This window comes from Perognathus longimembris, chromosome 21 (assembly GCF_023159225.1).
Source record: "Perognathus longimembris pacificus isolate PPM17 chromosome 21, ASM2315922v1, whole genome shotgun sequence".
Taxonomy (NCBI): Eukaryota; Metazoa; Chordata; class Mammalia; order Rodentia; family Heteromyidae; genus Perognathus; species Perognathus longimembris.
In genome coordinates, this window is record NC_063181.1 from 23,302,456 (window position 1) to 23,329,451 (window position 26,996).

Sequence of the window (26,996 nt, forward strand, 5' to 3'; positions counted from 1 at the left end):
CAGAAGAAGTCATCAACAGTGCAGTCTGGCCAGTGCCATTTTGACCATATGTGAATTCTAGGGTCTGGCATCTTGTCTTCATGGTTGTGCCTGAATTCCTAGAGGAAGAGAAGTCCCACCCCCAGGTGATGGGTGAATCCCTGGAGACAGGAGTGGGGACTTGGCCTATAGGTTACTGAACCTGTCAATCTAGTACCTGTGACTGGGAGCTTCCTGTGCCCCTGCCCCCTGGACCTGACCCTATTTAGGGTCAGACCAGCTAAGGCGCCATTACTCCATGCCACATGTCTCATATTCACATCCTGTGTCCTGTCTCCTGGCTGATGTCCAGTCACCATGGCATCCCACTTCAGCTCTCCATCAGTCAAATTGGTTTGTTGATATTTTGTTCTTTCTTTCCTTTCTGGCTTGTTGCTTGGCAGTGTTAAGTATATTTGCAGGCTGCAGGCCTTTATACAACTAGCTGCCTGCAGACTGCTAATGCTCTAATAAGAACTCCAAGATTCTATCCTTCAAGATGTGGCTTCTCTGATAATTTCCCTTACAACAATTGTCACAAAGGTTGTTGCTGACAATGTGAGTTGGATTTCAAAGAAGAAAAAAGTTAGTGCAAGACAGGAAGGTCTGGGGAATGTATGGAGAAGGCAGGATCCCAGCTCAATGCTGAAAGATGTGTGGCTACCTGTGGGTACTCAAAGGAAGCATACAGAAGAGCTTCTTAGAAACACTGGCTGAAAACAGTGGCATATGCCTGTAGTCCCAGATACACAGGGGGCATAGGTAGAAGGGTCTGAGTCTGGATCTGGCCCAAGCAAAAGTTCAAGACTCTAAAACTCAAACCAGAAACAAAAGCACTGAAAGCTTAAGAAGCAGAGGGCTTGCCCAGAAAAATATGAGGCTGAGTTAAAAACTGAGAATTGCCCTGCCTCACTACCTCCCTGTCACCCTCCTCAGACCCCATTCCCCCCCCCAAAAAAAAGCTCGAGGTCTTTCTACAAATCTGGGGTAGGTATAAAGATTAAAAATGATACCTAGCTCACAGGAACCTCACCTCACTAGGAAGATGAGCCTTGAATATTTTTTACTAGGGCAGCTTTTTGTTTGTTTTCTTATTGATTTCATTTTTAATTAGGAGGCGATGGCTAATGTATCAGATCACTTTCACTGCTATCTTATTGGAACTTCACAAATCTTTAAGGACTCAAAAAAAAAAAAAGCATAAAATGTGTCAGGGAAGTGGAGTCTCTATCATTCCACTCACAGATTCTCCCTTTTAAATGTAGTTCTTCTGCCAATGATTCAGTGAAAGATGGCTTCCTATTGTCATTTATTAGCTATGACAGACAGCAACCTGTCTCTCAGATACAGTTTCCCTTCACCACACAATTATCTAGTAATGCCTGCGAGGCAAAAAGACTGCTCAAAACTTCTTCATTCTGGAATGGTTTTCCCCCAAAGGCAACAGTTCAAAGCAAACCTCTATTAACTGGAACACTGACATGTGCAGAATTCTCTGGACAGGACAATTCCACTGCTGCTGGAGAGACAGCAGAAACGAAGACATATAATTATCCACAGTCCAGTCACCAGGAACTCAGGCTCAGCAGCACAGTGCGGAGGTTCATGAAGGCCCTGCATGTGGGCACTGACGGCATCATCTCACCATAAACTCAGCCAAAGGGCATCAGGGCATGTGTATACACAGCCCTTCCCTCAAAGAACAAAGTATTTTTCTCACTTAATTCAATGGCACAAACTAAGACAAAATATAACAGTATCAGGATTAAACCAATTAGATACACCACTGGCCTATTATAAGCCAGCAGACATTACTTGCAGACGTGACATAAAAATTACACACTCCTGGCCTAACAGGGCTCACCAACTCAGTACTTGGAGCAACATAAAAATAGAGCATAATTTCTACCTGTAAGTCTCTTTACCGGCTTCTTTCCTCTTCCTTCCTTTTGTTTTATGCATTGTGGAAAAAACAGAGGGTTAGGGGTAAGAAAAGAGAAATAAGATTAAAAAAAAAAAAGAAGAGAGACTTAGAAATGAAATAAGGTAAAGGGGCAGCCGCGGATGGGTTTAGAGGGAATGGCCACACCCAAGACAGGGAGCAAGGATCCCAGAAAAATGGAAGAAGAGGTCCTGAAATCTGGTTCAGAAAGAAGTATACAACATTAGTAGCTCAGATTGTTCAGAGCATTGAACCCATACACTGTGCTTCACAGACAAGACAGAAATGATAGAGAGTTAAGCATATCATTATAACAATATAAAAAATAAACATACTTCAGTGTGGTAGAGTTTAATAAGATTTTAATAATATTGGTAAGGAGCCAACTTACAAGATGCTCAGGAAAACAGCATATAAAAAAACCTCAGAGACAAAAATAAAAACTCATGAAAACATAAGAGCACTCTAAAAAATGTAATAATCTTTAGGATAAAGAAACCATTTTCTCAATAAAAGTACTGAACCTGTGTAATAAAAATTAAATGAGATTAAAGATAAGGCATGTGGCTCAAATTTTCCACTCATAGTGATTAGGTGAAGGCATTCAGGAAGCACCAATGAGCTCCAATCCCCAACAGCGTGGAATCACAGCCTCTCAGGGGGCATGAAGAAGTTCTCACAATCCACTTACAGGACAGGAATGAATTTGCTCTCTGGCTGTGGAGCGTCCTTGGAAATGACCCATGTTGGCAAGTGGAGTAGAGACTTTTCCACCCAGTAGAAGCAGCAGTGGGGGGAGATGGCCCATCCCTCCCATCCACACAACTCCAGCTGTAATCCCAGTGGAGGCATGATCTGGAGAAAGTGATAAGCTGCCTCCTCTGGGAAACAACTCATTACTCAGATAAACTAAACCCAACAGTTCTGCGTGACCAATAAACCAAAGAGAAGAAGCCAAAACCACACGGGTCCCCATCCCCTGGAGGGATACTGTGCCACTCCCCAGTGTGTGACAGGAGGCGGAACAGAGAAGATGGAGGAGATATTCCTGGCTCAGTGGCACTGATCATCTGCCAGATCAGCTGTGCCGTCCTATCCAGGTCTTTTGGGTGGGTAGATGGGGATTCCCTCTACTCTGCAGCATATACTTCAATGCTATTGTCATTTGGGCTTGATTTTCTTTTCTTTTCTTTTTTTTTTTTCCCGAGGGCACTACACGCTATGCTTCATTTGGGCCAGATGTTCACATCAGCATGTCTACTCATCCCCGCTAAGAACCCAACCATTATTTACGTGAGGAGTGACTGTTGAAACCAAGTGGAGAGCCAACCAGCCTCCCAGCCAGATACGTCATGAGGGAGGAGGCATCTGAGATCCAGCCCTGTGGGACAGGCCCTCATGTTCAATCCTAAATCAACAGTCTAAGCAGATGTGGACTGCACGTCGTGAGGGAGACTTGCGGCTGTGTACTCTTTAGATGTCTACTTGGGCTGCACTGGCTATTAAAAAGTGATGTGCAACTTCCAGATGAAAGGTATTAGCAGCATCTTAGAGGAAAGTCCCAATTCCTGGAGATTTAATGAAACAGAACTCACTGGAGCTTCTAACTCCTCTGGCTGTTAATTGAATCAAAGTCAATGACAATCTTGTTGCACTTTGGTGTAAATTTCCTAAACATGAAAAGACAAAATACATAAAGATATTATCCAATAAGTAGTTAAAGCAATTTTGTTGACTTGTTGAAACTGTATTTTTTGTGCAGAGAAAAAAAAATGTCCTGGGATTCACTTGATACTTTATCTTTACAGGAGCCAATTATAGTGCACCACACTGAGAGGAACATAGAGCTGAAAAGAGGATGACAAAAAAAGATGCATTGGGTAGCTAGGTTTGTATGTTCTTCACCGATCTGAGTTCATGAATTATCTGGGAGTCAAAGGATTTCTAACAAGTTAGCTGCACAACATGGTATCTGATTACTTGTTTTCCCACCAGAGTTATCATATTTTCTAGGAAATTTCTTCAGCCAACTTGGAGTTGCTCAAAGCAAAAGATGGTAAATTTTATTTTACTTCTTATAGACAGAAGAAAAAAAGAACAAGAAAAAAGAAAAACCAGCTTTAGTAAAAAATAATTTTTAAGATGCATGTTCTAAAAGTACAAATTCTTATTTTTATGCTCATTTCTTTCCAATTACTTCAACAATGACAACAAAGATATTTGGGGGCTAAATATAGTCTTTTAAATAAAAATCAGGCAGTAAAAGAGAGTCTTGTACACAACTAGGGTTTAAAATTTCACACGGCAAAATAATTTAGCTCCAGAGATTCGTCACATATGACCCATCACCCTAATAACAGTGAACACAGATAGGGGCTGAGTAGGTTCCCTAATATGGAAGTCCTACACTGCTGGCCACATGTCATAAAGCTTTGTAGAGCTTTCCAATTTCAAAAAAATTTTCTGGGCCAGAGGTGTGGTTCAAGTGGTAGAACGGCTGCCTACCAAGTATGAGATCCTGAATTCAATCCACATCCCACCAAAAAAAAAAAAAATCAAAGAATTTTCTGCTGTTAATCAAAGGTAGTAGATTGAACTTGAACTTCCTTGCAAGTAAAACAAACCTCACAATCTTTGCTGAACAAAGGTAGCCATAAATATCCATATAAACATCGGAAAGACTTAAAGCTCAATTTAAAATATCGCTCTAAAAAAGAATTCTTGGTGTCTCAAACTGACAGACTGCTCTCAACCTAAACTGTCTGTGCCAGAATTTGTTATATTTGAAAAACTTACAAAAGTTTGGCATTACTACCTTAAATGTGTGAAATTTTAAAGTTCATACTATTGGAAGAATATAAATCCTGAAAAGCTACAAATATTAAAATATAGTCATTAGACAGATAGTCATCAGATACTTCTGTCGCTACCCTTAAAAATCTACCACTAGCATCTCTTTCTAGCATCTCCTCCATCACATCTCCAAACACATTTCCAAGTGTGGACGTCAGACATGGCTAGGAGAAGCAGGCTATCAGACAAGCTCGTGTGTTTTCCCCATCAGCCACTGCCCCAAGTTCTCCAGCCTCACCTGAACTTAACCCCGGCCATCTCAAACATGAGCCTTGCAGCTCTTGTCTCATCACTGTCATGGTATTTATCAGACATGAAAATCACTTCTTTTATACCTAAAAGGCAACAACAGAAGTCCCATTAGTATAAGCACACTCCGATACAGCAGAAGACCAGCAGGAGCAGATGGAGCCCTTGTAGCATCTGTGATTAATTACCTTTTCCAAGTGTGTTGCAGACAGTGTCCAGTTGCTGAAATACACACACACACACACACACACACACACACACGTATAATCTGCCATTTTTTAATACAGTAGAAGGCGGATTATATTGAATCTGCCCTCCAGCCTTTATAGATTTTTTTAAACAAATGCAAAGTGAAAACATGTCAGGCAGACAAGCCTGATCCAATTAACAAATCTCCCTTATTGCAGGTAAGCAAATATTCTCTATTCACCGGCAACTACTCTGAAGCCAAAAGGCTGATGGGGGCAACGGAGGGTGCTGGTCAGTTCAGTGATTAGTACCCCTGGGCTTCCAAGAATGGCTCTGTACAAACCAATGCAGCCCAGCTCTGTGCAGGGAAGATCTGCTTCTTTTTCCTCATCTCACAGGCTGGGCTAATCTGAGAAAATTCTTAAGGCCCTGCACAAAAGGCTGCTCCTCTACCAGTTTCAGAAAGGGTAAGAAAGCTGGCCACATGTGCCTCTGTTCCCAGTGCAGACACCTGCCACCTCCGTGGACAGCACAGGAACTATCCAAAGGACGGAGGAGCGGCAAAAGCATGGGAGCCACAATGTTCCTTAATGGGGGTCCGATTCACACTATCAGCAGACCTCTTCTGCTCTGAGACACAGAGGGTTCCTGATAAACAGTCCCTTTAACCCACACATCTGGTTAAACATGCTAAGTCTTTAAATCTCAAGCTGAGAGCTTTATGGAGATAAAGTGTAGCTGAATCTGAGATGTGACAGCTTTAAGAAGGTGAAATATTCAGAATACAATGTGGTAGATTTATGAAAACAGTAATATAAGAAAAATGTAGGCTTGTAGTACCATTTGAGTCTCATGACATTTATATGCAAAGATATGCTTAGGTCCTCAGATATCTACCACATATTAAATACAAATTAAAATTTGATATACAGACTCCCAGCTGACCTTGTTTCTGACAAAAGTTCATTTCCCTTCCTCCCACTTAATCTATGCACAATATGTCAGAGAATGGTAAATTGACAGTAATTATATGCAATGCCTGTTTGGGTGGGTTTTTTTTTTTTTGGCAGCTTGCAGTTTAAGAAGTTGCAAACTAAATTAAAAACATGCTAAGAATCACAGAGGATACAATTAGTCTTAGAATACCTGGCACCATTCAAAAACAAAACACGGGAAATATCTTGCAAAGTTGATAGTGCAATTAATTTAGATCTAAACAATAACAATTTAAGATCAGTGCACATCTGTAAGGAGCTGCCGATGAGTAAGGTAGCAATGCAAATGTAATGAATGGAAAGACCTGGCTCTTACCTGCCTGGATGATAAGCTTAGCACATTCATTACACGGGAACAGAGCGACATAGATACTACAGCCCTTTACATCAGCCGAATTCTTGTTCATGATGGCATTCAGCTCAGCGTGACACACTGTGGGTTTGAAAGAGGAAACAAAACTTAGATTGCAGCTCATGAAGAATTTACTAAGTGTTAAACATTCCATTCCCCCCTCCGAAATAACATATAACAGACTCAATAAAAATAAATTGATTAGAAACAGCAAGTACTGAGAATAGCAAATGAAGGGTTGGCGATTAGCAGGGAAATCTGCTCGCAGCGGCAGCGCTCAGTCTGGAAGCACCTACAGCAGCCAGGGAGGGCTAAGGTCAAGTGCCCTTACCCACCCTAAGCAGAGCAATAGCTCACCGCTCCATAAGACCCTGGGGTATTGAATTGCCCACATAAAATGGCTCATTTGTGTGTTGATATGCACACACAGGGACATTCAGTGTGGCCATTAAGAGGGCAGGGAGCAATAAGACAAGAGAACCAAGGAGTGAAACTGAGCATTCTAATGCGGAGGGACTCGCTTTATCTCATCGTTCTCAGCTACAGACCCACGAGAAAAAAATGTCAGCAGATAGCCAGCCGTTTGTCTTATGTAAGAGAAACATTCATCCACTTAAGGCAATGTTCTTTGTATACCAGCCCATTCTTCCAATGATCCTGAAGTGAGGACGCAGTGTCATCCTGAGTTCAAGGTCAAAAAGAATACTTTTCTCTCCCCTGGCACCTGTCAAAGCTGCCCCTATTACCTAGCACAGGGATGGGGAATATTCTAGCACAGATTTGTTCCTGACTTCCTTGGCCACCCTGTAGGGAGTAGGTATCTTATATCTTTCTTGAGTTTCCTGAGTGTGTTATCTAGGACCACATTATATACTTCTGATAGAAGGAATTTACAAACTGGTCCCCAGAGGAGATTTCAAAAGTTGTCATTATCTTTGCTCTACACCTGGTCAGCATGATGGTTGGGGGTATGGTGTAAGCTTGGCAATTTTAAGAGACTATCCGCGTGAGTCAGGTGTACAGATGAGTTTAGGAAGCACTGCCTTAAGGGATTCCCTGGTGTCCCTAGCACACACCATGCACACAAGTGCTAGGTATTGGTTGAATCAATTCATGAGTGAATATCATATAGAATTCCTAGAAAAGACATATGGGGCCCTTCAAGGAGCTCTCCTACCCTCTTCAGCTCCTAGCCTATTATAGTTAACACCTCTGGTGGAGTTTTAAGGCCTTGAATGAATAGTGGACTAAATCCATGGCCCTGTACATTTCACTCACATCTTGTGCAGTTAATTCACATTGAGAATCTCTTCTGAGTCACACAGAGAAAGGTCCCAACTCACCTTTCTCTGACAGCCTCTTGTTTGGGGGCAGGAATTGCAACTAGTCCTGTGAGCACGTGTCCTGCAGATGGACAGTGTTGCAGCACAGCTGACCTAGGGCTCTCTCAGAAAATGAGTGCTTAGGTCCTCACTTTAGGAGTCTCATGTTTCAGGGAGGCCTTAGCCATCAGTGAGAATGAAGAAGTTCTGGTAGCACAGGGAAATTTCAAGAAATAAGCTGAGAGTAACAAATGCTGGTGTGGGTGTGGGTGAAAAGGAACCCTAGCACACTGTTGGTGGGAATGTATAGTTGTTCAACCTCTCTGGAGAGCAGTATGAAGGTTCCTCAAAAAAAACTAAGCATAAGCTGGGTGCCAGTGGCTCATGCCTGTAATCCTAGCTACTTAAAAGGCTAAGATGTGAGAATCATGGTTCAAAGGCAGCCTGGGCAGGAAAGTCCGTGAGACTCTTACCTTCAATTAATCACCAGAAAAGCTGGAAGTGGAGCTGTGGCTCAAGTAGTAGAGCACTAGCCTTCAGGATAAAGCTCAGAGACAGTACCCAAGCCCTGAGTTCAAGCCCTAGGACTGGCATAAAACAAACAACAATAAACCAAACATAGAACTACCCTATGATCCAGCAATTCCACTCTTGGGCATTTATCCAAAAGATTACAAACTAGGATACAGTAAAAGCCACCAAAACAAGCATGTTCACTGCAGCACTATTTACCACTGCCAAGGTATGGAATCAGCCCAGATGCCCTCAAATGGGTCAAGAAAAGGTGGTCTATGTACACAATGGAATTCTACTCATCTATTAAAAAGAATGATATTGCATCATTTACAACATTTGCAAAGAAATGGAAGGGCCTAGAAAAAAAATCATGTTAAGTGAAGAAGACAGGCCAAGAGAACATGTTTTCTTTCATATGTGGAAGCTAGAATTAATTTATAAATATATAAACAAACACCCGGGGTGGTGGTATTTAAGAGTACAGAGTACACACACATATTAACTGAAAGATGTTAGATTCAGAGACGAACTCAAAAAAATCCCTAAAAAGGCAAACTCACTGCAACAAAATAAACATCCAGCAAATGAGTACTTGGAGGAGTGTGTCACGGCACAGGGGGTAGAGAAATGAAGAGAAGAAGGGGGATGAGAATGCAATCATAAAATTCAATGCATATCCTAAAAATTATGAAAAGTGAGGGAAGAGGCCCTTTGGGAGGGATGGGGAGAATGATGAAAGGGATGACATCAATCAACAGTCATTGTACTCAGACAGCTTTGTTGAATGGCAACTCCTTTGTACAACTAAAGATAGTAAAAATATATTTTTAAATAGAAAGAAACAAACAAGCTAAGCCTCATCAGATCCCAACCCTACAGTGGCTAGACCTTTCTGTCCACTGAGAAACCTGAGCCCCATCCCCTGAGGCTCACTGACCTCATGAACTGCTAGGCCACGCGAACAGAAATGCCCAGCCTGGGCAGAAGCAGCGTGGCCATGTGAGCCCTGGCCATGAGGAGGCTCTTGGTCCCTTTCTCCCCATGGTGACCAAGCTGGCATTAACACTGCTCAGTGGTAAAAAACAATTAGATATAATTGTTCCTTTTATTTCCCCCTTGAGGCAGAGCCCAGCCTTCTAGGTTCTTTTTAACTTCCCCAGAGTCTAATGGGATGCCAAGAACATAATGGGTGTAAAATATTTATTGAGTGAATAAAGGGGGAAATGCAGATTCTAATTATTGATGGTGACATTGGGAAATATCAAAAGTCCTTTTAAATGCAAATATAAAAAATAGGCTTTCCCATTAATAAGTATTCTTGGATAGTGCTGGTATTACGATTCAGAACTGGAACCTCGAAATGTGTAGTGAAACACTATTAAGTTTTCTCCTTTATGAGAGGTGTCACAGTGACTGAAGCTACTTGTGTGATTCCTCTGAGGCAGGCTGGGCAAGATTTAACATTATAGGTCTGGATGCATTAGTGAAAAATGATCATATGGAATATTCCCTTGGGTCTTGAGCAGTGTCTGATGTGCCTATATAAAGATGGTTTACAGAAGTAAAATACAGGATTATAAGCAGACTTCCTCTCAACTCACAAAGAAATCATAGGATAAAAGACACATGCAGGAGGTTGAAGTCTGAGGATCAAAGTTTGAAGCTAGCCCAGGTAAGAAAGTCTGTGAGACTCTTCTCTTCAATGAAACACCAAAAAGCCAGAAGAAAACCTGTGGCTCAAGAGGTAAAATGCTAGCCTTGAGCAAAAAAGCTCTGAGTGCAAGGCCCAGAACAGGCATGTTCACAGTGCACACACACACAAACAGGCTTCCCCAAAGATCCTTGATAAAAAACAAAAATGGGATGTTCTAAGCAATACAAGGGCAACACTGCTTCCTTTCCCAGAGTCCTTTAGTCCCCCAAGGCCTGTCTGATCAACAATGGCTTCCTGACCAGGCCTATAGCGTGCAGAGGAAAACCCTCAACTCAGTGGAGCTCTGAACCCTCAATCGGATCTGCTTACTCACTCCCACCTGGAGACTATTAATGAGCTACCCTGAAATCTACCCTCACCATTCTGACCTGGCACATTTTCTCAGGTCCCCACAACATACAGTGTGCTCAGTTGCCCTCTAGAACCTCCACAGAGACCCCCTTAATTGTTCCATCTAATAACACAGGTATCAATTAGTCAAACAGTCACCTCAGGCCCAGGCCCTGATATACTTTTCAAAGAGGAAAATGGACCAGGTGTTAGTGGTTCACATCTATCATCCTAGCTTCTCAGGGGGCTGAGATCTGAGGGTTGTGGTTCAAAGCCAGCCTGGGCAAGAAAGTCCATGAGACTCTTATCTCCAATTAACCACCAGAAAACCAGAAGTGGTTCTGTGGCTCAGCTGGTAGAGCACTAGCCTTAAGCACAAAAAAGCTCAGGGGAAGTGCCCAGGCCCTGAGTTCAAAGTCTACCAACTGACAAGAAAAAAAAAAAAAAAGGAAAATGGGCAGACACCATGATGAATTTGCTAATCATAGGTATGTCAGAGTGGAGTATATGAGTTCATACTTGGATTGGCATTTGCACCAATCAAATAATAAATAGGTAACCACCAAATCCACTTCAGACTGTAAAATTTCTCAGAACCTATGTGTCTGGACCAGGCCAGTACTAAGCACCTCTCCTCTTTGCCTGCTCCACCTGGGCAGGGAACAAGAGAAAGAGCTGCCAACAGCAATCAGCACCAGCATCCAAGGCCCTGTCTGTCACTGAGAAGGCCGACGACCTTCAACAAGGTACCTAAGTGAGCTTTTACACCTCAAGAAGGACAACAGTTTGGAGAGGGCGTACTTTGAATGAATGAGATAGTAAGTAATTTTTAAGATAGCAAATGGTATCCATGTGGGGCTTTTTCTTCATGTTTCCTGTTCCAGTTCATTCCCAGAACAGTCAGTTGTCTACAAGGCAGGTCACACATACCAACCCCAGCTTGCTCTTACCAGCTCTGACAGCACTGGCTTCCCTCCACTCCATTTCCTTTGCTCTTAAACAGATGTACTTAATCCTTGTTCTATACAGGTCAGATGCTCAGCATGTTAAGACTCTTTTCTTCTTTTCAAAAAGAAAGTTGTCACTCTAGCAACTGCTAATCATTTTTTAAAAGTAATCATCTCACGCTGCACACCAGTGGCTCATACCTGTAATCTTAGCTCCTTGGGAGGCTGAGATCAAGAGGATCACAATTTAAGGACAACTGGGCAGAACAGCTGATGTTATTCCATCTCAGGTGATACCTATACTCATTGACTTTAAGAATTTATCACTTCATAGTCTCTGAGACCAAACATATTTGGTAACACTCTGAAATTACATTTATAATCCTAGTTTTCTACTGTTTCCTGAAGCCTTCTTTTTGGAGGAGAAATGAGGGGTTCCTGGGGCTTCTCTGTACCTTTTCCCACCACAATAAATAATCCACATATACTTGACAGTAACAAACTAAATAATAAATTCATCTCTAGTTCTAACACTTCATTGTGTTACCCAAAAACTATAGCAAGAGCCAAAATATACCTGTGCTGAAAAAAGCCAAAGATTGGTTTTGTTAGCTGTAAGCCATGGTTTTTTTTTTTACATTTATAGCAGGAAGAAGACAAAGTATTTAAAAACTGGACTATGTTTTTAAAAGTATTCATAAGACATTTTAAATTTAAAAAGGATCAATTTTGCAACTATTTACCCAGACTCACACATCTACAGCTAAGCAATAGGCAAGAGAAATTTCCAAATAATACCTGTATATTTGATAAGCACAAAAAGTGACACAAAACCCTTTAATTATTCCCCACATTGTTTAAAAGGAAAAGAATCAAAGGCAGAAAATACCAGATTAATGCTTATAAATTCCTGATTGCCAGAAGAGAACCTCTGTTTCAGGTAATTATAAGACAATTCATACACTCTGGTCTTTTCTTCTCTTTCTTTTTTTTTTTTTCCTATTACTGTCAGAATTCAAAACTACATTAACCTTGGACCACTGTGAAGAAATTGTATAATTAGAAAACTGTATTTTTCAAATTCTCCCTTACTGGGGCTTGATTAATCCTTACTGTCTCATGTAGGCAGTGCTTTAGAAGTTTGACAAATGAACAGGATATATTCTGTCCTTCACTACATGTAAGAGATTTTCAACATTTTATAGGTTTGACTTCCATCTCATTTAGCATGAGTAATATACTTATTTTAGACATTAGTATTAAGGTTATTCAAATAGGTTTAAAAAAACACATGAGTAGGGCTAAACATACTCTAAGTGTTACACAAAAATAACTTAGCAGTTACAGTATCACTCTACAGGGCCTCAGAGAAGTTGGGCACAAAAATTTAAGTTTCTGTTCCAGTTAGAGAAATTCAAGCATGTTTATAATTATTCATCCTGACAGATACAAGACTTTTTTGTGTGTGTATGTGCCAGTACTATAGCTTGAACTCAGGGCCTCAGTACTATTCCTTAGCTTTCTGGCCCAAGGCTGGTGTTCTATCACTTAAGCCACAAGTCCACTTCCAGCTTCTGGGGTGGCTAATTGAAGATAACAGTCTCAAGGACTTTCCTGCCTTGGCTGGCTTTGAAACAGGATCCTTAGATCACAGCCTCCTGAGTAGATAGGATCACAGGTATGAGCCACCAGTGCCTAGCAATAGTTCAGGATTCTGTTTAAAGAAAACAACTTTCTCAGGCCCGAAAATTATGAAAAGGTCAGCAGCATGGTGGGCAGCTCCTCCTAGAGTCAGGTTTAGAAAGCAGATACAGGTCACCTGTTGCCACTCAAAGCAACACCATTCTGCCTTCTACCATCCCTCCAGGCTGAATGAACTGTTCAACTTGAGGACAGCTGGCTTGACCAAGTAGACAAGAGCCAGGCTCAGCTCACAGCCTACCACAATAAAAAGTTTCCCATCACCTATTCTTCCTCGTGGTTCTCACTCTGCAATTAATACCTGACATGGACTAGAGTACCTAAATCTAAGACTGCTGTGCACTTCTTTTTTTTTTAACAGCTCAAGGTTACTTTAAAAGATATCCCACCTCTATTGTGATGAGCAAATTTGTTGTCATTACTTCTCCAAGTGAAAATCTAAGTGATTTCACTTTTGGAGTCAGATAGTTGTCGATCACAAAGTCTGTTTCCCATATCTGGGAGCATGGGAACCCATCCCAGCCTCCCTGGCAGGCATACACCAGAGGAAACGTCAACAGAGGGGTGGGGCCCACACTTGTTCCTCTAAGAGACTCATTTAAAGAACTGCTTTCTACCTTCTGAAACTAAAATGGAATTTTAACTACTTATTTCTTAATTATTGAAAGATACCCTGACAGGGTCTCATATGTCACTGTCAGCCTCCGAAGTACCTATCCTTCAAGTCAATAATTTAATAACAGACTAATCTCTGAATTTAAGCCTCCAAACCTATTACTACCCCAAGAAGTCTTTCTCCGCCCCACAAAGGTTATAAAGTATTCACTTTCATGACTACCCCAAAATGCAAAGGAAACATTTCTAGGATGTGGTCCCAAATGATGTCACTCTTGTCCTCATCTTCTCCCTGCACAGTTTCTATGTGTGTACAGTAGCAGGCTGATTAATTATCAGGGTTCTCAAATGATCTGAAATATATGGAAGCTTGGGGAAAGGAGAGACAGCTTGGGAACCAGTAATCACATTACTTCTCTAAGACAACTGGACCAAGCAGATCTCACTGGCTACAACTCACTCTTCTTGTCCTCTGCTCCCCTCTCTCCCAAGCCTCTGCCCCTCCCCTTCTTCCTTGCCAACTTATGAGCGCTTTACAAAGCCCCTCTCTATGTCTTCTCAGACCCAGTCCTACCCCCGCCCCCAACCCTTTGTACCAGGCTACCACAGAAGCAGAGACAAATTTAAAACTCATATCAAACCCTTCCTATGTATGTTTTGGTGAGTTTTGGCTGTGTATATTGAGCATCCAGGCCAAGCTGGAGGAAGAAGTTGGGTCCTGTCTCCACAGAGTTCACACCCCCAGGGCAGAAGATGCCCGGCACAGAAACAACCAGAGGATTAAACAAAAACTACAAGCACTACAGAAGCAAGACTATGGAAGTGTTGAGAAAATTCAGCACGTGAGGGGTTAAATGCACTGTGAACAGGTAGATAGGGAAGGGGACCTGGGGGTAGGATTGTTTCTGTGGGGAAAAAATGTATTTGGATTACAAATGCCTTTTCAGAACAAAGGGGGCTAAACTCTGGGATTTGCCTGCACAAAGGTAAAGCTGTATTCAAGTCCCAGCCTCTCTCTGCTACAAACCAGAATGATAATATGCTCCCTTCCCAAACAGAGGGTTCCAGGAAGGGCACAGGAGGGACCAGGTTGGGAAAAGCCTTTGGAAAGAAAAGGACTTATGCAAATGAAGCCTTTGTTTCCACCAGTCAGAGTCGGGCCTGGGTCTGTGTCTTCCAGAGCAAAGGTGAGTGGTGACAGCACTTCCAGACCCACCAATGGACTCTGTGGACATCCAATAGAGACCCAAGTCCCCCACCGCATGCAGTTACTCAGAAGATGGAGTAAGTGGCCTCAACCTTCCTGGCAAGAAGGGGCGCACAACTGTGTGTGAAAATCAAAACAGGGAAATGAGATAATGCAGAGGAACCGAGGCCCATACCTGGAAAATGTCTAGAGTCACCCAGTACCAGCCAGGGCCAGAGAGGAGGGATCTGTTGGAAGAAAATGACTATGGCAAGGGAATCCAGGCCAGTTCTGAGCAAAAGGGATGAGTCACTCGTTCAAGGCAGCCAAGTCCTGGGTGAAGCATCAGACTCCCCCACAAACAGCTGGCCCAGGCCTTTTCTGCTTTTTCCTTTCCATGCCTCTCCTATCACACCCCATAGCTGCCTCAAAGTCCTTGCACCTCAGCATCTTTTAGCCTCAGCCTGTTGACCACTGAAATGGAGAGAATGGATGCCGCACTCCCTCCACACCTGAACCCTTGGAGACACTAGAATCTATTAAGAACATAGTGTGCAAGACCCACTTGGAAAACAAACACTACTGCTTCCTACCCTCTCCACACTGCCCACCTGAGGATCGGCACTCCAGGGCTGCACAGAGCGGCCTGACCACAGAAAGATTATACATTTTCTTTCCCTTCTCCCCTGCTCTGATCCCTGTCGCCTGCCCCCTTCCTCACTGCTTCCTGCTAAAGCTGCTGGCCAGAACTCATGGCACCCAGGGGAGCCACTTAGCCCCAATGGTAGTGCTTAGGGCTAAAGACATTTCTGACTGTGGTGTTTCCATTATTGATAATAAAGCCCCCCAGAACTCTAATTACACTGCTTCCCTATGTGCTAAGGGCACACAATCAGGTCAGGAGGAGGAGGCCATGAAAATAACTACATTTCATCCATGGCTAAGCCGGGCTACCTCCCTTTCTACTGCTCAGGTGAGTACATGGGTGATGCCTAAAAGCTTCTGAGAAATGGAGCACTAATCATCCTTCTGTAGTGTTCTTACATAAATATATACCTCAAGGCTTAAAAGCTCCTTGAACACCTATGGCCATGTTTTTAAATGGTAAAGTGGGATTGTGCACTGAGTACTGGAGTCAGGATCCATCTGTGGGTGCCAATTAATTCCAGCTCCACAAGGCTAGCCTCAAGCAACTCAGTGTGGGGACGAAGAGGACTCGGTGATCTAATTAGGGGTCATCCTGACACTGCCCTACTTCCTAGGAATTCTCCTAGCCCACAGGACCCCCTCCTCCAGCACCCATGTCTCACCCCTGCTCTTCTAGTGGGCAGCCTCCCTCCAACCTCACTGCCATTCACCATATGCCACCTGCGACTCCAGGAACATGGGTGTCTGCTGTCACTTTGTTCCCCACCTCTCTGCCCCTAGTGTCCCTCTTCCTGCTTCCTGTCTCACTCACCAGTGTGCTGGGGAGGCCATTTCCACTCACATCCACAAATCACAAATGCTTGTCTCTTTTCCCCTTCCTTGATTCCTCTCATTCTATGGAATGAGTCCACTGACTCCCATGTCTCAGGCAAAAGCAGTCAAACAAAACAAAACAACAACAACAACAAAAAACACAAAAAAACACCCACTCTCATTCTCACTTGCCTACCTGTTCCTTTTCTGGAAACTCTCACAACCAGCTTAACCTTCAAGTGCTTGTATCTTTCTGATCTCCAATTTCTGTTCTTCCTGTAGGCTCTTACATCCAGTGGCTGCAGCAGATAGAACGGCTTAGGGGTGGAGGGGTCCAGTCACTCTCCCTCACCCCACATCACCCCATTCTCTTGGTGTCACCTTCACATTATGCACCCAGGCACTTTTCTGATCCAGCACTACTACCCCTCCAAAACCTCTCACCTAGACTACTGCAATCACATCACAGATGGGTTCCCACTCTTGCCTCTGAACATGCATTTCACACAAACACCTGTCCTAGTCCATTTGGATTGTCCGTACAAATACCACACACACTGATAACTTCTAAGTAACAGAAACTCATGCCCCAGAGTTCTGGGTACTGGAAGTCCAAGATTAGGCTCCAGCAGCATTGGTGCCTGGTGAGGGTTCCTCTTCCTGAGTCACCCACAGATCTGTGTGCCCTCTACACAGTATTAACCACCTAGCTCCCTTAGGACTCTTATAAGGCCACTAATCCCACCCACGAGGGCTCTGCTCATGACCTGTGACCTAATCATCCTTAACACCATCACTTTGGGGTAAACAGTTTTTACATAGGAATTCAGTTCAGAGCAACACAGCTAAAGTAATCTTTTTGATCCAAACCCCTTAACCTACAAGGCCCACAACCTCACTTTGTCACTCCATCCTTCATTCAGTAAGCTTGAGCTAATTCTGACCTTGGCACACGTAACTAACTGTTCAAAGTGTGTCCCACCAGAAGGCCTGGCCCAGTGACCCCTCTGCTCAGAAGATTCTCATCCCCAAACACCAACTTGCCCATCTTTTTACCTGATGAGCTCACTGGATCCTTCAGATTTCAGCTTACAAGTCACCTCCTCAGAAAGGGATATTCCATAAATATCTGTTGATTTCACTAAATGTCAATCTCTTCCACAATTAGTCAATGAACTCCCTGAAAACAGAGTCCAGAGCATAAACTCTGCACTGAGAACTGCAGTGTCTGGCACCTAATATATAGCACAACACCCTGGATTTGTAGGGATGAATGAGAATGAATGGGTGTAGAAGTTCTCTGAAAAACACAACAAATGCCTTATAAAATACAGTTATACTCTCAAAGCAAGATGACTCAAGAGAACACTCCCATCACCGACCAACAACTCCAACTGGGAAGAGAACGGATGACTCATTAGTATTTATTTCAACTCCTACAGTGATAACTTACTTACAGAAGGAAAAAAAAACGACAAAAGAGGAATTCTGCTTCCCTCTGTTCACCTAAACTCAAAAATTAATGGCATTTTGAACAAAGTCTTTTAATTGCAGAATTAAAAAATTCATGCTCAGTTATCATATTCAATATTTTAAATTTACTATGGTATCTATCATTTGAAAGAAGCACAGAGATAAAATTTACACCTCCGCTAATTAGCTGGCATGAGCCCTTGAGCCAGCATTGAGTGGAGGCGAGTGTTCAACTCCCTTGTGTCCATCAATATGCTGCCTTTATCACAGGGTTTCCCAATGCCGGGCAAGTATCTGTGTCTCCATAAATATATCAAGTTACTCCACTCACAAAAGAATGTTTAAAGTTCTTTTTTTTCTTGGTCTTAGATTAGCCTCCCCTTAGATATTCAAAGTTTCCTAAGTCTCATATGTTCACATGTCCGATGGTACTTGCATACTAGAATTCTTCCTCTATTGTTATCCAACCTTTTTTTTTTAATCTCGGGTTTGTGGAGTAGCCTTTATATTCTTTAAGCATTCTCTCCTATTTGTGCATGCACTTCCACCCATTTACAATCACCACCTTATAAAGCACTACCTTAAATTTATTTTCCATCTTCTATGTCAATAGACTTCAAAACAAATCACTTTTTTACAAAAAAAAAAAGAGGCATACGTAGGTCTGTTCTCTAGGGATGAGTATTTTATCTGTTCCTATGACTGCTGTTTAGAACAGGGGGTTATTCTGTTACTACCCAACTGTTTGTAGATATTTGTAATAAACCCACTGTTAATGCTTTAAAATATAATTAACCTTGTGTCTATAAAAATACATATTTATTGGACAAAAGTCAAATCAATTATCAAAAAGAGGTATTCTTTCCTGAAGACTGTTTATAAACAATTATACCCTAAAGTGAAATATTCTTAACTCAGGCTGGTTAATTTTAGGGGGTGGGAAAAGGACTCAAACATATACCACCAAGTTCCTGCTAATCTAAAACACCATACAATCAAACCTGGCTTGCCCTTTCATTCATAAAAATAATCTACTTGGTTTCTTTCTTGAACAAGTGCTCAAAGGTTTTCCATTGATTCTATTACCAATTTTGTACAAAAGTCCCTAATTAGACCTGCTGTCAGGCCACAACTTGTGGATGGCCAGGCAGGGGAGAACTCACAGGAAGCTAGAAGTGAAATTAAATTCTGTGGAAAAAGAAACAGCAAGTCATCAAATCCACAGATCTGCCTAACAAAACCAGAGGGCATTCCATTTCAACTGGCTGAAAGAACAAATTTGATCTTAATTACTAAGAAGCTCTTACAACTTGTGAGGAAGTCACAGCTTAAGAAGGATCAGCCTCCTAACTTCTTGATAAATTAGTTTCTCAAGACTAACCTTTTGGATGCCAAAGAAATACATCACAGGCATGGCAGTCAGGAAAATGTCAGTGTTCAAGGGGGTACAGTAAATGGCTAAGTAATCACTAAAATGACACCTATGCATGTTTAATGATATGCTAACTCTGAAAAATAAAGATTACATTTAAATACAGATTTAAAGAAGCACTGCCACATGCCAGCCAAAGTGTTTACAGTCACCATGTTGATCGCTTGCCTTAATTAATTCCAGGCTTTTTTGCATTTTTTTTCCCTTCACAGTATCATATCCTTTTTAGGGTATTCTTGGAAAGATAGGAAATAATTCTAGAAAGAGCTTATGTCCCTACTTCCTTTTTTTTTTTGTGCCAGTCCTGGGCCTTGAGCTCTGAGCCTGGGTGCTGTCTATAAGCTCCTTTTTGCTCAAGGCTCTACCATCATGCCACAGCACTACTTCCAGATTTTTTGTGACTCATTGAAGATAAGAGTCTCTAGGGGGCTGGGAATATGGCCTAGAGGCAAGAGTGCTTGCCTCATATACATGAAGCCCTGGGTTTGATTCCTCAGCACCACACATATGTAGAAAACAGCCAGAAGTGGCATTGTGGCTCAAGTGGCAGAGTGCAAGCCTTGAGCAAAAAGAAGACAGGGACAGTGCTCAGGCCCTGAGTCCAAGCCCAGGACTCGCAGAAAAAAAAAAAAGAGTCTCTAGGACTTTCCTGCCAGGGCTGGCTCTGAACCTCAATCCTCAGATCACAGCCTCCTAAGTAGCAAGGATTAGAGGTGTAAGCCACCAGTGCCCATCCTTACTTCTGCCCAATGAATTCAGGGAGAAGCTACCATTGACTCTAGAAATAGCAAGACTGTGGTTCCTAACACAAACATGTGATGATGTGGGGCACATCAGTCCTGCCTTCTTGATAGATGAGGATGGAAAGAGGAAACCACAGGTGTACTCATGCACCAAGCCCATCGCCAGGAGAAAACAGGAGGCCACAAACCTAGGACAGTGTGATGAGGATAAGGCACACTGTCCAAAATTCTCTGGAGCTTAACAATGCAGAGAAGTTGACTCTACTTTGACTCTGCAGCCTATAAAGTGTACCATCAAAACTGGTGACCACAACCCAAGGAAGGAGTCATAGCTCAATTACCCAGAGTAATTTACCTCCATTTTATAAAATTGGTATTTTGATTAAATATGATTCACCGTAATGAATTTCACAAAGAAGAAACCAAAATGTCAACTGAATACTTACTTCATCATGAATTTAGCAAACCCACCTCCTCATAAAAAATAAAAGCCTTCCGAAGTCTTTTGATAAGGCAAATTAGATACACTAGCTGCTTCCTGGTTTTTAATTGCCATTCATCTGAAAAGGTCTCACCGTAACAACACCACCTTCTTCCTGCCACTGCTACTTTCATTGCACGGTCTTTTGGATTTTTTCAGGGAAAAAACATGAACTAGAAGCAGTTTCTTTATCAGGGAGAATTTTCATTTTCCATTATTAATATTTCATTATAATCAAATAGTTTCATGAAGTTTTGATCCTAAGGCTGGAAGAACAAAAACACCCTTTACCAAAAAAATGCCTCTCCAGAGACACAGCCTAGAAAAAGCTCTGTCTTCCTATGACAAGGATTCTGTGCTTTCCTCCTCCCCACAAAGTGTCAATCAAGTCAAATGACTTCAAGCTTACAGAATTCATCAAGCAGAATTAAATGGTAGGTTATTTAGTAAATTCAAATTTACTTGTGTTTCAATGTCCCTGGCTTCGTCACTTTGGGCTGTTATTACAAACCACTGTGCATATTTCTCGTGAATCACTGGTCTATACTTTAGGAACTCTCTAAAAGTCCTTTGCAGGGATTGACACACTACCTATGACTCTGCCCTTCATACAGCAAACTAGTCACCACTAACAAAAGAAAAGAGAGGGCTATGTCTAACCAATTCTAGAGAGTACCAGCTTATTTTTAAATTAATCTTTAACATCTTAAAACAGAAGAAAAAAAAAACCCACATTATAGTTAGTCATTTCTATTATATACCAGCCAGCCACACATTTACTTCACTCTTATCTGAGAAGTCTTGAGAAACAGAAAGCTGAGTGTAGAGTGAACACATCACCGTTATTTACATTGAAAGCCCATCTCTATGTGTATTATGTTGGTAGTAATATAAATGTCTTTTTAAAGACCATTTAATACCTACCACAACTTTTATGGTACATCAAATTATAAACTTACTACTATGAAAGAAAAATGTCTACCTTCTAACATAGCCACATGGACAATGAATAATGGATTAACTGAGGGCACAGAGCTCTACAATCCTAGAAGTATCCTATGGGTGATTAAAAAAAAAAAAAGTAATGCAAGCAGACAACCAGTGCTCCAAAATTCAGTGGCCATTCAATCAAAACCAATCAATGCAGCCAGGCGCAAATGACTCAGGCCTATAACCCAACCTACTCAGGAGGGTGAGACCTGAGGAAGCAGGTCTGAAGCCAGCCAGGGCAGAAACTCATGAGGTTATCTCCAATGAACTTTCAAAAAGTCAGAACTGGTGCTATGGTTCAAGTGGTAGAGTGCTAGCCTTGTGCGGAAAAAAATAATCCTCAAGGACAACACCAAGGCTCTGAATTCAAGCCCTAGGAGAGGCACAAAAAAATAAAAGAAAATAAAAAGCCACTGCAGTTGGGCCAATACCTGACTGGGCTTAATTCCTCCTGGAAAGCAGCTCTGATAGGTACTTCCCCCAACTTGGAAGAAAGGCAATGTCTCTTAACAAATAAAACCAGGTGTTTCAGAGGTTACAGAGCACTGGGAGCACAGGGTGGAAAGGGAAGGCTGTTTATGCAGTAGGAAGTCTTTGCTTTTCCATCACTGTTATCAATCTACCTGGGGCACGCAGTGAGCGGCTCAGTAACCACACAGGGTCTCTCCACAATGGTCCACCCATTAGCATCTTTTTATTTTCTTTTTGTCGGTCATGGTACTTGAACTCTGGACCTGGGCTGTGTCCTTGAGCTCTTCAGCTCAAGACTAGCACTCTACCACTTTGAGCCACAGTGTCACTTCCAGTTTTCTGGTGGTTAATTGGAGATAGAGTCTCATGGACTTTCCTGCCTGGGCTGGCTTTGACCCAAGATCCTCAGATCTCAGCCTCCCGAGTAGCTAGGATTACAAGTGTGAGCCACCGGCGCCAGGCTCCATTAGCATCTTTTGCAACTAGCCTGACTGGGGAAGACTGACATCTCCTAAGAATTCTTCCACATTGGAGTTCAGCAGAAAGACTAATATTTCACTGTCTTGACTCAGTGAAATATTGACCACAGCAGTCATACATTTCAATGCAGATCTTTAACTTATCGACCCTTTTGCTTTTCACTGTTTTTATATGGGACATTGAACTGCACAGTGAAAAATTATTTTTGCATAGACCTCAAAACAACTCATCATTTCCCTACTTTCTTCCCATCAAGAGCTTACAGAATCAAAACCAGAATGACAAAAAGTTTCTAAAATATGGAAGAACATTCTTCACATAACCACTACTGTCTAAAGCTCTGTCAGAGAAGACAGTTTTATGTTCTCCCAATTCTGATCCTGCTCTTCCTACTCTGACCAGAGTGAAGTTAAATTGACTATCTATTAAATCCCCTTAATCACAGAACTATTTTTTGTACTTTGAAAACCCTGAGTGCTTTGTAGTTGGCCCTCGTTGCTCAATTCATTCTCTACTACTTCCAAGCTCCTTTCTTCTTTCTCATTCAAACATGGAGGATTTGCCCTGAAGCAGTTTAGAAAAAAATGACAGCGCTTATTTAACATGATTAAGAACAAGGACATTATTTTTTTAATGCATAAATTACACTAAATGGAGAGTTGGAATTCTTCGTGGAAAAAAAAAAATACCAAGGAGCAAGGCACTGGTGGCCCATGCCTATAATCTTAGCTACTCAGGAGGCTGAGATCTGAGGACTGAGGTTTGAAACCAGCCTGGGTAGGAAAGTCCATGAGGCCCCAATTAACTACCTGAAAACCAGAAGTGGAGCTGTGGCTCAAAGTGGTAGAGCACTAGCCTCAAGTGAAAGAGCTCAGGGCAGCACTCAGGCCATGAGTTCAAGCCCTATGACTGATCAAAACCAAACTACCAAAGAAGAGTCAACAAAGGAGAAAGGTCTTTGAACTTGGGTTTCCAGAAGATGCCATCTATTCCATTTCAATGACCTTATCTATCTACTTTTTCCTCCAGAGCCAATCTGCTCACTTTCAGGCATAAGTATAGAACCTAACATGATGAAAAATCAACACCCAATATTTGCAGACCCAATTTTCCTCTTTTTTGGTGTTAATTACATCTCTTCTAGGAAACAAAAGTGAAGCTACAGCAAATTAGGTCAAAAGGGATTTTCCTCTGGGACTCAAAAGTTAAAATTCTAAGAAGCATCCCTCTCAAATTCCAAGGGGATTTGTATCCCATGACCCAAGCCAAAGGTCCCTACTTCCATCTTTCCAGCTGTGGGACTGCAGAGGTCCCTGTGACCAGAAGAACCACATCATCCATCTCCTGGTATCCAACTGGCAGTTTAGTCTCTGCTTCCCAGAGAGGAGCAGGAAGCAGGTGTCCTCACCAGGCAGAGGGTCCAAATGCAGCCTACTTCTCATCATGGCAAAGCCCCAGGCAGTGCTTGGAAAGCTGACCCTATTTCCCAGTAGTGAAGAAATGACCTTCAGAGCCACCATATGTGTCCCTCAGCTGTCTCTGCAAGGGACTGAGGTCTCCCTCAAAGCTCTGGGGCCCATAGGCCTGCAAGCCATCAGTGCAATGTACTAAGTCTCTATAGGCAGCTGAGCTCCAGACCTCAGGGCTAGGCTGTGTTCCCACTACCAAGCTTCCATTGGTGGCTCTCTTTGAACCTCAAGGGATGGGGACAGGAAACTAGAGTCATTCACTGGAACTTGTTTTCTTTCTAACTGCTAATGACTGAAAAGGAAGGCAATGCCTCCAACTTTTGAGTTAAGCAACTGGCCAGGTTCTATCAATAAAAGCATGGAATATAAATGCAACTTACCATAAGGGTATTTGGTATCCAGCTTATTCTCCGCTGTCCTACTCCAAGGCAACTGGTCATCGCTGCACCCATTGGGCATTCCATTGTACCCTATCCCCACAATCTTATTTTCAGCATTCACAATGCAGGCTCCAACCTACAAGGAGATATAGACGAAGGCTACTCCAAATGGCTGATCTGCCATTGGGTGGGGGTGAGGTAGGTGGGGAGACATGACACAGGACAACAGTGAAGTGAGACAGATCTTCCAGCAGAAAAATGTAAACACACAGGAACAGAGCACCAATGCAGCAGATTTGCATTTTTTAAGTTGATATCTGTTCCTTATTTATAACCTGCTCATGTGTGGGCATGTGTTTGAATATGAAAACATGCTCCTATGAAACTCACCTGAGAATTTGGATCTTTGCTTCTTTGGGCTGACAAAAAGGCAACCGCCATGAAATACTCAGGCCACTCCAAATAGTCATCCCGTTTTTTGCAGGAAACTTTACTCATGTTTGGTCTAGAAAAGAAAAACACCACACAATGTTATGAAACAAAACATTTTGACTTTTTTGTGTGTGCTGGTCCTGGGGCTTGAACTCAGGGGCTGGGAACTGTCTTTAAGCTCTACCAACTTTGGCTTTTTTTGGGGGGTGGGGGGATGGTTAATTGGAAATGAGAGTCTCATAGACCTTCCTGCTTGGTCTGGCTTTAAGTGTGATCCTCAGATCTCAGCCTCTTGCATAGCTAGAATTTCAGACATGAACCACTAGTGCTCCGACCAATATGACATTTTGATCCACTTTCCAATTCACTCAAACCACATCAACCTCTGGGTCTTTAAACAGAAGTGACATCATCTACTTTTATCAATTTATCAATCAGAAACCCCAGCTCTTTCACAATCTCTGGTCTTAAGGAAAACATTTAAGAGTTTGAATCTGAACCTATAACCTTCACATTCCCAAATATCTCTTTCCTGTGTTTTCATAAAATGCTTTTCTAAATTAATATAAACAGGTGGACTATTCGCCATCCCTACATTCCTTATACATTGGAGTCTGTATAGGGAGAGCAAAGAACAGTTTGTTGGTCACAAAACAGGGTCCTTAAGTTTATATACTTAAGATATCAAGTTTATATACATTATCTTACTCAAGCCTCACTCTTAGCTGAAGTAAGCAATAACACCCCACCTTACAGACTTGAGGAAATTTGCCCTCCTTCACACCGGAGTTACCGGTAGTAGTTTGATTTCAAGGAAAACATATGAAGGTGTCCCAATTCTAACCTTAACAAACTCATTTGTCTTTTCCCTTAGTTTTCCCAAGTGGTACAGAGTTACCAACTCCAGGGACTGAATCAACCCAGAAACTATGAAAGAACAATTCCTCAAGCCAGGTTCTGTAACATGGGCTTTCCTTGGGGCAGGCACAGGCACACAATAGGAACAGCCCTTGAAGGGAGGCCTAGAACTTGAACTCAGAGGATCCTTAGAAAAGGAATGAAAGGAGATGGAAGAACTCAAGATCACTCAATTCCTTCTGCCACTGAGAAATCTGTTTGTCCATCCTAAAAGAAGATGAGAATTTCTGAAACCTCCTTTAAGCTTTCGCTGCTGGGAACTGCTGAAGAGCCAACACCAGGAGCCACGGTTACCCATGGTGTTCCCCAAAGTCAGAGTAGCCTGCAGGAAGGGATATGCTGCGTGCCTGTTTTCCTACATGGGGAAAAGCTTCCACATTGGCTGTAGCATGCCAGGTAGCAACTATCTACTAAACAAAGGGGGGGAGGGATAATGATAGGAAAGAAAGAAAGGAGCACATTAGGCCGGGCACCAGTGGCTCAGGCCTGTCATCCTAGCTACTCAGGAGGCTGAGATCTGAGGACGGCAGTTCAAAGCCAGTCTGGGCAGGAATGTCCGTGAGACTTTTATCTCTAATTAACCACTAGAAAACTGGAAGTGGCAAGAGCCACGTTAGTTGAGATCAAGCAGAGGAGAGAGAAGAACAAGGACTGGGACCTCAAAGGTCATCACAGGAGAGGGGTGCCAAGTGCTTCCAGAGTTGGAGGTACAAAGGGGATGGAGGTGGGGTGATTCTCAGGGTTTCAGCCAAACAAGGACGTCAAATCTGGAGCGGACTGGGGTTAAGGTTTTTTTATTGCTCTGGGGTGGAGAATGGGGGGGAGGGGTCGAGTAGGCCACGAGGCAGCAGTTGGGGGTTATGAGAACAATGCAGATACAATAAGGACTGACATCCAGCTGTAGCTACAGGAGGAAACTGAGGCTGGGAAAAGCTAGACCGGGCCCAGACAGGACCACGCTCCTCCCGGGCCCGATCAGCTCCAGTCCCACCCGACGCGTGGGCGCCACGAGGGGCAGAACCACCTCCTCCACCGCTCCGCACTACGGGGAAGCCCGTGAAGTTCACCCGGGCGCCCCGGGCTCCCCCTCCCCCCCCCGCCCACCCCTCCCCTCCCCCCCCCCCCCCCCCCCCCGCTGCCTGCCCCGCCGCCCCGCCGCCGCCTGCCCCGTTTGCCCACGTGTGGGTTTGAAGAGGAAGGGACGTCCTCCGGGGTCGCCACGCCGGAGCCCCAGGCGCCACCACGGGGCGCGCGGCGGCGTACCCAGGTGCTCGGCTGACTCCCGCCTCCCGCCGGTGCCTGGTCCGGAGCCTGCAGGCCGGTGCTGGTCCCCGCCG

General features: G+C 43.0%; 1 protein-coding gene across 2 annotated transcripts; it reads right to left on the reverse strand.

Moving 5' to 3' along the window:
* Positions 1-2,305: 2,305 nt before the first annotated feature.
* Dctd (dCMP deaminase) lies at positions 2,306-26,996 on the reverse strand. 2 transcript variants are annotated; one of them, XM_048330708.1, is made up of 7 exons: positions 26,923-26,996; positions 24,700-24,814; positions 24,310-24,445; positions 6,563-6,679; positions 5,052-5,148; positions 3,556-3,630; positions 2,306-2,614 (listed from the first exon to the last, which is right to left on the reverse strand). In XM_048330708.1, the coding sequence occupies exons 2-6, from the start codon at positions 24,805-24,807 to the stop codon at positions 3,564-3,566; spliced, it is 525 nt and encodes a 174-aa protein (XP_048186665.1). In that variant the 5' UTR covers positions 24,808-24,814; positions 26,923-26,996; the 3' UTR covers positions 2,306-2,614; positions 3,556-3,563. The 2 variants fall into 2 exon arrangements, with proteins under 2 accessions (XP_048186665.1, XP_048186663.1); XM_048330706.1 differs by having other exon boundaries at positions 2,306-3,630.